We start from the raw sequence: 10,555 nt of genomic DNA, 5'->3' as shown, positions 1-10,555 counted from the left end.
CTGATTCTTTTTATTCAATCCATTGCAGTTGTTTCATTTAAAAAAATGACTTTCCGGTTTTTACAATCGTTAAAGTAAATTGTTATAAAAAATTATATTTACTTGCCTTAATTCTTATAAGATTGTTCCTTCTACAATCCTACCAAAGTTGCGCAATATTTATGTTAACATTCAATGAATTATGTTAGCGGGAGGCATAGTAAGGTTTTTATTTGAACCTAACATTTTGAGATCATGGAAGAATTAACCACTTCTGAAGTTTTCTTGGAGTTTGAAAGCAAGGAATTTTCGTTTTGCGTTAAATCCGTTTTGAATTAAAATTCAGAAGCAGATTTATTTCCGGGCAGTGATTTTTATTTCGTGGTTGCCTCGTTTTTTTTCAGTGGTAGATTTTACCGGTTTCATACGTCCCTTTTGAGCTTTGAGGGTGGATATAAAAAAAACAATCGCCAACCCGCCAACGTAATGCGCATAATTAACAGAGTGTATAGTATAATTAGCAACACTGTTATTTATGGAACAATTTCTACACCTAAACGCATTTCATCAATACGCACATAGTGAATTACATGCATTTTCATTTGTTTATGATAATTCATGCCAGATCCTCAAATAGGAAAAAACGAAACAGTTCCTGGAAGTGCATATTAGATTTTTGGTGATTTTTTTTGTTTCCGATAAGTAAAAGAAAGTCTTTCTTTGCAAGGTATTTTTATCTAATTTTTAGTTAAGGCACAAGAATGAAGCTTAGTGGACAGAAGCAATATGCCACATTGTATAAAAACTGCAGTGAAATAAATGGTTTATTATAACTTTCGGCTTCCTTTATAGCTTATAAATACTGTAAACGACACAATGGTGTTTTATATAAAACTACACAACAGCAAATGTAACACCTTAACAAGCATATAATTTCAGTCAGATCTCTGGACCCTACCCAAAATAGTTTTAAGCGTTTTTCTTGTAATAAATCACAAAATTACAATAGGTACTCGCAGGTACTTTACCTACCCTATTTTACACAATAAAACAAAGAAACTTAGTTTTCTAATCCCATACATATAGATACCTACACTCATAGCAGGTTTTAGAAAAGTTTTAAAGTGTATAGCTATAAGTTGTGTATTCATTTTACAGAGACATTGCAAAGATATTGAAAAACACTAAACGACTGGGAAATTTCTAAATATACTACTTGTTGGTCAGGAGCCTGGAGTATGAAATAAAGTGCACAAAAATATTAAAATGGAATTGGAATAGGTCGAATTCGTTAGTATAATGCCCCGTTTTAAAATAGCTTATCCTATGTCTCATACAAGTGTCATATACCTACATTTATAAAAGTGGTTATACTTATATATATGTATATAAACAATCAATTTCATTCAATTTTGCCACGCTTGTCTACACTATGACAGCGAAAGAAGAAATGTGAGGCCAAAGTACGATTTGAATCCTTTTGTAGTTTCCAGTTGTAATCTCTGCTAATTTCTGTAGCTGTGTTTTTGTCAAAATTGAATAAAATTGTGTACACTCCTTGAGAGTTAGGTAACTACTTTTTATCATCTTAAAAAACTCAGTACATTTTTCTGGTGAAGAAAGGTAAGTTTAACTCGCTTGGTGTATACAATACATTAGCGAGTTGTGTTACAAGCACTATAAAAATTGTTACATTTTGATTATACACAGGTAGACATTTTTCACACGCATTTCTATAAAAAATGAGAATTCGGCGAATGTAGCCTTTATAAATTAATGAACAAACGTGTTTCACATGCGTAGCGATAGGTATTATTTATATTTACCAATGTTTTTTTTAAATTTTTCCCAACAGATTAGTACTTTTAGCTGCTAACAAACGAAGGGCGACAGTGACTAATACTAATCCGGTAGGTAGGTATGGAAGGGGCGTTCATGTTCAGTAATGTACTTAAATATAAACACATCGAAACTATTTTTTGGAATTACTATAATAAAAACAACCGTTAATCGATTAGAGTTTTTTTACAATGTTACATCGTCGGCAATCAGTAGTACTAATTTAATTTTTAGACAGTTATACATTTAGTTAATATGTCTCTTTCAACACATTGAAATATTTCCAAGTGTTTTGTATGAAACTGTTTTGGTCCCATGCTAGAATGATGAAAACTAATTTGATTCTATAAAGACCTTATTTTCATAGTGGATTTTTATCTGCATTTTTAATTTTAAAATATTAAACGTATGCTGTAAAATTTTTAAGATCGTTTAGTTAAACAGGTAATACGCAACAGAAATAGATTGGCCGAACAATAATTACGTTGTCATAAAATTTGTAATTGTTATTCTATAAACTGTCATATTCGAATAAATAAATCCAACTTATTTGAAGATTTGATTTGAAGATTCGGTCTTTGTTGGGTCTATTTGCATACGGAAACTGCGGTGAGTATTTTTGACATAAGTGAGTCTCAAACGCATTATAATATTGAAGGTGATATTCATAATCACCAGGGTAATACGGAAATTATCGTTAAATCAAGTAATAGTTGTATTACAACCCCCATTCCTCCTAAAGTAGACCAGTACTCAAGATATTAGCATAGTGTAAGTTCTATTCTTACACTATGATATTAGATAACATTTCCCCGACATACTCAAATTAACCATTTTGCTATTTCAATTGGCCTATTCTATTTCATCTCAGAGTTTTACGTCTACAACTATTATCATTATCTAGGCCATTACAACAAAACAATTGGAAAAATTTAATACCATGTATATAAAATACATAAATAATCACTTCTGCGTTTTCACCAATAAATCAATGGAATTGTAAACCGCTTGCTGCTAAAAATCTTTTTTCCGAAATTAAATTAAATAATAGATTTATATTTATTAATTTTGTAATTTTGCAAATCTTACCCTTAGAGTAAGTTTCATTATTTTATTATAATTAAATAGTGTGTCACGTACTGTTTTTTTTTAAATCTCATTTATAATTTTATGTTGTAATTCATCATGAAATGTCAACGCAACATCACCTTCAATATTTTTTATAACACTAGTATCACACCACAAATTTCGATTAGTTAATACCAATAAAACTAGGTAGGTAGGTGACAACAGCAATTGAAGCAGCAGTAGGTACCTATATTCCTAAAATATTTTGTATAGGTATTAACGACGTATTTGTGTCTAAACACATCATATTATGGAAATCATATTACTACGAAAAAACATTTTCGTTATTAATAGTGCATTTTAATTAGTTAATTGAAATTTAAAGGAATTTATTTTGTCCCTTTGTTTCATAAATGCTAATTAATCAAAATGCACCTTAAATTGTTAAATGAATATATGTACATAAAAGTTGGTGATAAGATGGTGATATAGGTACATTGCAATTAAATAAACAGGAATTGGGTTGTTGCATAAATTGAAATGTTCAATATTCCTCCATTTTAATGATGTGAATTAGATATCCAACATTGAGAAAATAATAATGAACATGCATCAATTTATCAAACAAGTCAAGACCTTCATTACCATAATAAATTGAAAGTAATTCAGTGTACATCATATGTTTTAAAAAAATTACAATGAAACCCATAGATAATAAATTACTTACTATATATACTTAAATAACTTCTACCTCTTCTATTATTTCCGTTTTGAGAAGTACATTTAGCAGCAGCATTTAAAGTTAAATGGCTTATGAGATCTTCCATGCGTATGTAAAAAATGTATATATGTAAAGCTTAAAAGATGGTGAGACGTGCATCGGTTAATCCGAAATTTCGCGATTGCACGAAATACATTACATAAATAAAAACATCCACCCTCAACATGATGTGAGGAACAGTTATGAATACTTCCAACACAACATAATAGATGCCATTTTGATTTTAGATAGTATATTTTCATTCGTTTCAAAACGGGTTTCTGTGTCATTATCTTTTAGTTTTAGAACGATCTCTGTGTCTTAATTACCTAGGTACATATTTTTATTTCAGTCTATTTAAATTGCCTATATTTGACATGGGGAAATAATGTAATAGCATCGAGGCCACAGATATGTTCATTATTTGATCCGCGAATAAATTTCACTAGAATCATCAGATTCTAATCTAATCATAAACAACACATCATTATAAAGTAATTAAATGTACTATGTGTTCTAATTAATAATGCTCACGTCCTCCGACCTCCAACCAAAGACATTTTAACGTGTACCGAAAGTTGAATCGAAATCCGATAAATTTGTACTGTAAATTGCAAGGGGGTGTGCATTTAAACTGGTTCACTTTGTAGATTGAGAAAATTTGATATTACAGATCACAGACATGGGGGATTGTCCACAAAAATCTAGATGTTAATCTGAGGCTCGCAATAACACCTAGTTTACTGTGGCATACCTAACATTATTTCATGTCACATTCAGTTGCAAACACCCATTAAACATCTAATTAACACCTAACGTCCAATAGTTATAAAACTAATAAAAATTTAGACGGAGATTTTGTTTGTTTTTCATAAATTTTAATGTACATATTAAACAGTCTTACGATACAATACATTCTTCGGTCGTGTTGTGCGCATCACGTATTTGTTGCTTGGTCTTCCTACTAGATCTTCGAATTAATGACCTGGAGCGTGGTTTTGCTCTTGATTCTCCTAAAGAGTTGCTGCCCTCTCCCGCGGAACTTGTTTTCTCTTTTTCTAGCGCCGGACTTTCGGTTCTTCGACCTCCTTTACTACTCGCCGAAACGTAAGCACTGGATCTTCTTTTTAATCCGGTTATTTCGTCTGCGTCTTTTGGAAATATCCTCGATAACGTTAAAAATGATCGAAAGATTTCTTTAACGTTAATGTCGTCCTTAGCAGACACTTCTAAAACCTTTACTCTGGAAATAAAGAAATAAGATTTTAGCAAATAGTACTAGGTCTATTACGTATAATTATATTGTAACCATATAATGGAGATCGCGATCAATGAAAATTCGTAGTACCTAAGGCAAAGAAACTGGGAATTAATTACTTGTTAGTTTTCCACGCCTGATACATTTTATGATTAGGTAAGTATTGTTTATGATGCATCTTATGATGATATTGAGCACACCAGGTCAGTTAATCGACTACGCGACTTTCTCATAAATAAGCGAATTTTTAACTGTTTTCTAAATATTTTTTACACTTTCATCTTTGCTTAAGCATTGTAGGTACCTATATAGAAAATCATCGATGTGTGAAAGTATGTTTTAAACGCTAAAATGTTTATTTCTTTTTAGAAATGGAATTCGCTGACGAACAAAAATGTTCGTTTGTTTACGACCCCTCTGTAAACTACACACTTCAAAGTGATCCAATAGACTGTGCTTCGCCAACTATTAAAGAAGAGGTCAAATCCCCTACAATTGAGCTGCTTCCGGTAAAATCTCGGCAAAGATACGAAGCCGCCTACAACGAATTTATTAAATGGCGCGCAACGAAAAACATTGAATCATGTTTTTCCGAAGATGTGCTAATGGTATATTTCGGAGAGTTAGCCGAAAAAATGAAATCATCTACCTTATGGGCCCAATACTCCATGCTTCGTAGCACCATGGCGATAAACCATAACGTTGACATGTCCACCTTTACGAAGTTGAAAGCGCTACTGCAAAGAAAATCTCAGGGTTACCGACCTAAAAAGTCGAAAATACTAACCCCTGAGGATATTAATAAATTTGTTGATGCAGCACCAAATGACAAATACTTGTTCGTTAAGGTAATAGGAAGATACACTAAAATTTGAAAATAATTGGTTTTTCAGATCGCTTTGGTTGTGGGAGTGACTGGTGCTTGTCGTAAGCAAGAACTGGTTCAATTAAAAATAGACGACATCACTGATTTGGGGACTGCTGCTCTTTTTAATATACAGGACATAAGAACTAACAAACCACGTTTATTCACAATTGCGGGAGAATTCTACGAAGTTTATAAACACTACGCAGCTTTGAGACCTGCAAATATGACCGAACGCCGGTTCTTCCTAAACTATCAAAACGGAAAATGCACCAAGCAACCCGTGGGAATAAACAAAATCGGAAGTATTCCTAAGCAAGTGGCCACGTTTCTAAAATTAAACAACCCTGAACTGTACACCGGCCACTGCTTTCGTAGATCTTCTGCGACTATACCTATAGAATCATCGTGCTCGAGGTTGTCTCCAACTGTTTTGACAACGTTGGCCTCCCAATTCACGGCAGCGCCTAACCCATCAAGTTGACCCATCATTTCAATAACGTCAATATCCAATCTTCAATGAACAGTTCTATATACGGCTCGATCAGTTTTATCAATTTATAATCCTCGACTCCGTTTCAATTCTTGTAATATACCTATATACAGATATCACATGATTATGTAATATCTTGTGTGGTACGCTTGATTGTTATTGGTTATTGCATTATTGAATTAGGTAGTTGGACTCTTGACTTTTTGTTTTTCTCATTACATAATCAATTGTAATCTATAATAGTACTGAAAAAGTGATCACTAGTTTTTCTGAACGATATATTGAGCGAAATTTCTAATTGGCAGCATACTTATATGTTATTCTCAATAGCCGAAATCGGACAGTGTCCGAAATTTATACCCATTACGCGTTGTGAGCAGTTCAGTTTACCCACAAAGCGATATGAGTCTAGTTTCCGAAGAATGGGTTAAAAAATTTAACCAAAACGCGTGTACATTTTTTACGTCTGTTAATAGTAGTCCAACAGAAAAGTTCATGTCTCTAGCGGGATTTTCTTAATTTTCCCAGCAACGATACAATTTTCCCATGCCTATGCCTTTTTAACTCATATAAACTTTCATAGTTTACCTACTTTGTTATTTAAACTATACTTCTAATGCAGTTTATAAGAGTGGGTATTGTTATAATAATTTATAAGTGACGTATATATGTTTTGTGCATAGTTTTGTAGAGATCTCGGGTATATAGATTCGTGTTATTGATGTAATTACCTAATAGTTTTAAAATTTTCTTGTATAGGGGCAGTAACATGTTACGTACCAAAAAGGGAAAAAAGTGTCAATCAAATGAGCCTAATAAAAAGATACATTTATTTTAAAAAAATCAATTGTTTTTCGTTACTCGTTACGAAAAGTAGTTTTCTTTATTGAGATATAAATGAATGGGCCTGTATTTAATTGACCACGGATGCCGTAATGTAAGCAGGAAAGCACAGATACAAGTTATACTTGGGGATTCATAGGTGCAAATAGTTAAAAAGTTGCAAAAAAACGTAATCAAATTCTTGTATGTACGCGTGTAAACATATTTTATCTCCCAATATTGGTGGTGTCTCGGGCAAAAATGCTCAAATTTAATATCAAATTCTGATTGTACAGTTAGCGACATGAAATTCTACTGAATGACAAAAAAACGGCCCTTTGGTATATAATATCCGAGCCCATAACTAAGTATATGTGTATGATAGCAATGGAAAAAATCGTGTTTATAATAAAGAATTCAGCCTAAAGCTATTTGAATATACACGCGACACGAGACGATAAAAGCACTTAACGTCAGAGCGAAATTGAATGAAGAACCGAGAATGTGACATCATTTCCAATACCTATAGTAGTAGAATGGAAATGGTACATAAGCGAAAACTCTTGGATTTAAAAAAATGTGCAGGTATTGTATGTTTCTATAGTGTTTTACTGCTATTTCAATTTGAGTAATGCAGACCGGCACCACATAATAAAGAGTAGTACGCTACGCTCCTTATTCTGTGCCGGCACCACATTTCATGCGCCCGTAAGTATTCCGTGTTTAGATATGCACTGTTCGAGTAGATTAAATAATAACAATAAGCAAGAAAAATGAACGATTTACGGTTAAAAACTGTCATATTTGCCCTGGTATTTGCTTAATTGTGCATTTTTCGCGATTCACTATATGGGATTGCTAAATTAAAAGTCGAAGGCTAAATGAAACCATATTTGGACAACCTATATCTTTTAGTTTTTATAGTAATTGAATAAAATTCAATTTTGCCAGTTGTTAAAATGAATGTGATAAACAAGTTAATAATAAGCGCTTCATTTCAACACACGTAACACGTAACACTAAATATTTCAGAGAAAATAGCACGTCTTACAATATAAATTTTTGTTTTGTTAGATACATAACTACATCAGGTAGTAGTGTGGTAGTGTAGGTAAATTAATATTGTCAATAAATTTTACGAGAATACCAATTTTTCAATTGTGGACATTACCTTTGTATTTATGTTTTTTTCAAGATGGCGGCACGCGCACAGTTCCGCTCAGATCTAAAACTGGATTTAACATTAGGAGACATTCGTGTATAAATCTTACTACCTAAATAATTACGATCGCGACTCCTTTTTCCAGCTAATTGCACTGGTCTACTTATCCTATTGAAGATAAAGAGGCACAAACGATGGCTAGGGCATTTCTTAATAATTTGCCTTAATGACAGATGTTAAATTGACATTTTAATAGGGTAGATGCAGTGAAACGAATCATTGTGAATCCAATGACATCTGTCATTCTTATTAAAAGTTGGACGCGGAGCACGAAATAAATTAAAGTTCAAAACAGAATAAAATGGTTCCATGGAATGCAATTGTAGGTAAGTGATTACGTTGTTTCACGGATAGGTCACCTTTAATTTTAACTGGTCCCGAGTACATATTTTTGCTTTCCAAGATGCTTAAACTTCATATGCACTTTTGGCATCATCTTCTTTCCTGTCTCCAACATTTTCCGGTTCTGAGTGTGGGAGGTTGAATATAGTAATACGGTTCTGGATCTAATTTGTATTTCAATCGGGTCTGCAAGAAGTTCCGTTTCTAGAGAAGCCAAGCTGTTTGTATTTGCCAATGTAGATGTCTATGGACGAGACTTTAGCCTCAAGTATTCCCATTCTCTCTCCATAGTTCTTCAGTTGTGTCTCCAGTGACAAAATTCGCTCCGACACTTCAGTAAATTGAGTGATGCAATGAGCCATAGACTGATTCATCTGGTTAACAAAATCACTAAATTGCTCTTGAAACTTATCAAACTTTTCATCCGAAGATGGTGGTACATCACCCTCTGATCGAGGTGCCAATCAGCATTATGCCTCATCACCATTTATTGATTTTATCCTGGCAATACAGCTATAGTGAAAAACTTTGCCACAATGTATGCAAGTAAGTGCCGCTTTTTAACGTTCTGTGAACGTTTAATACACAAAGGTATATAGCTGATTAGATATTTGGTCTCAAAACAAATATAGGTAACTTGAATGATCCGTAGCTATATCGCACGCGACCTTTATGGTAATGTTGATACAAAAAGTTTATATCATTCACCTATGTAAAGGAAATTGTTTTTTTCGAAATTGCTTTAGAAACACCTACTGTCGTCTCTAAAAAGGGTGAAGAAAATGTAATTTTCTTCTCTAGTGAGGAAAGTAAAAAACAATTGCTACGTTAATCTTAATAATGACATTTAAAATTGAAACATACCCGTATCTACGTTGCTATGTGTCAAATTTCACTATGCATACGATAATTTTTCCATTTAGGTTGTACCTAGTTTCAGAAACAAATATGTGTAAAACTTGAGAAGAAAGTGGAGTTTTTCAACTCGAGTTCAATGTTTGACACATGTGCGTACCTACCTATTACCCTACTATCTTTGACTTTGTTGGCACGAAATGTCGATATGTTAACTGATGGTAATAATATTATGTACCTACTCAATCACAAAATGAAAATCATATGAAAAATATTTTGAAGGCGCACTTCCCCGCACAAGCGACCGAAGCGCAAGGGTCCATAATTCGTGTAAATAGAGATAATAAGCCTAATTACTATAATTTCATTATATTATAAGTAAAACACTAACAAAATAAGACAAACCTTAGTTTTGGAAGCTCGCAATAAACCCACTCCGAAACATCTTCAATGCGAACTTCTCTGTGCGTTGTTGTAAGATCAAGTTTGTTTCCAGCCACAACAATAGGTACATCTTGAAAATCAGCCCTTTGTTCTCGAATTTCTTCAAAGCATTGTTTAATACAAGTAAAAGACGGCGCCGATGTAACAGCGTAAACTAGGAGGAAGGCGTGAGCTGTGGCAATGCACAATCTTCTCATTGCGGGAAACTGCATATCGCCTGCCGTATCCAGAATGTCCACTTTTAATGTCATATGTCCTAAATCGTATTCACGGTTATATAGGTCTTCCACTGTACTTCTGTATTTATCTGTGTAAGTATTGGTTAGGAATCGTTTTACAATGCAACTCTTTCCAACACCTGCACCACCCAAAATCACAATACGTATCCGCTCGTAATCCGACATGGTGGTTCCATTATTATTCATTGTGAATCGATTTACTTCTAATGTATAGGATGCCAAAATATCTTAATCATAAATGTTTTCAGTGGTCCGAAAAGCGTTAATGGAAATCCTTGCGCTACTTGAAATGAACTTCCACTAATGAAGAATCTGAAAAGATAAATACATAAATAAATAAATAAATACACTTATAAGTTCTAAAAGTAT

The 10,555-nt window shown here is 33.2% G+C and overlaps 2 protein-coding genes across 7 annotated transcripts in view; one reads left to right on the top strand and one right to left on the bottom strand.

The window, feature by feature from the left end:
• The first annotated feature begins 2,180 nt into the window (after positions 1-2,180).
• LOC116173590 lies at positions 2,181-8,205 on the top strand. Of its 2 annotated transcripts, none has more exons than XM_031491203.1 (3): positions 2,181-2,427; positions 5,274-5,752; positions 5,798-8,205. In XM_031491203.1, the coding sequence occupies exons 2-3, from the start codon at positions 5,276-5,278 to the stop codon at positions 6,251-6,253; spliced, it is 933 nt and encodes a 310-aa protein (XP_031347063.1). In that variant the 5' UTR covers positions 2,181-2,427; positions 5,274-5,275; the 3' UTR covers positions 6,254-8,205. The 2 variants fall into 2 exon arrangements, with proteins under 2 accessions (XP_031347063.1, XP_031347065.1); XM_031491205.1 differs by lacking the exon at positions 2,181-2,427 and adding an exon at positions 4,926-5,060.
• Positions 2,966-10,555, bottom strand: part of LOC116173592 (GTP-binding protein Di-Ras1) — a 47,940-nt gene continuing 40,350 nt past the window's right edge. For all 5 annotated transcript variants that reach the window (XM_031491207.1, XM_031491209.1, XM_031491210.1 and 2 more), the window contains 2 exons: positions 9,909-10,498; positions 2,966-4,889 (listed from right to left, as the gene is read on the bottom strand). In XM_031491207.1, coding sequence (XP_031347067.1) covers positions 4,547-4,889; positions 9,909-10,372 — 807 coding nt within the window. In that variant the 5' untranslated portion in view covers positions 10,373-10,498 and the 3' untranslated portion in view covers positions 2,966-4,546. The remainder of the gene's footprint in view (positions 4,890-9,908; positions 10,499-10,555) is intronic.

Source organism: Photinus pyralis, unplaced genomic scaffold (assembly GCF_008802855.1).
Source record: "Photinus pyralis isolate 1611_PpyrPB1 unplaced genomic scaffold, Ppyr1.3 Ppyr1.4_LG6, whole genome shotgun sequence".
NCBI lineage: Eukaryota > Metazoa > Arthropoda > Insecta > Coleoptera > Lampyridae > Photinus > Photinus pyralis.
The sequence above is the reverse complement of the archived record's forward strand: the minus strand, read 5'-3'. Positions and strand labels throughout refer to the sequence as shown.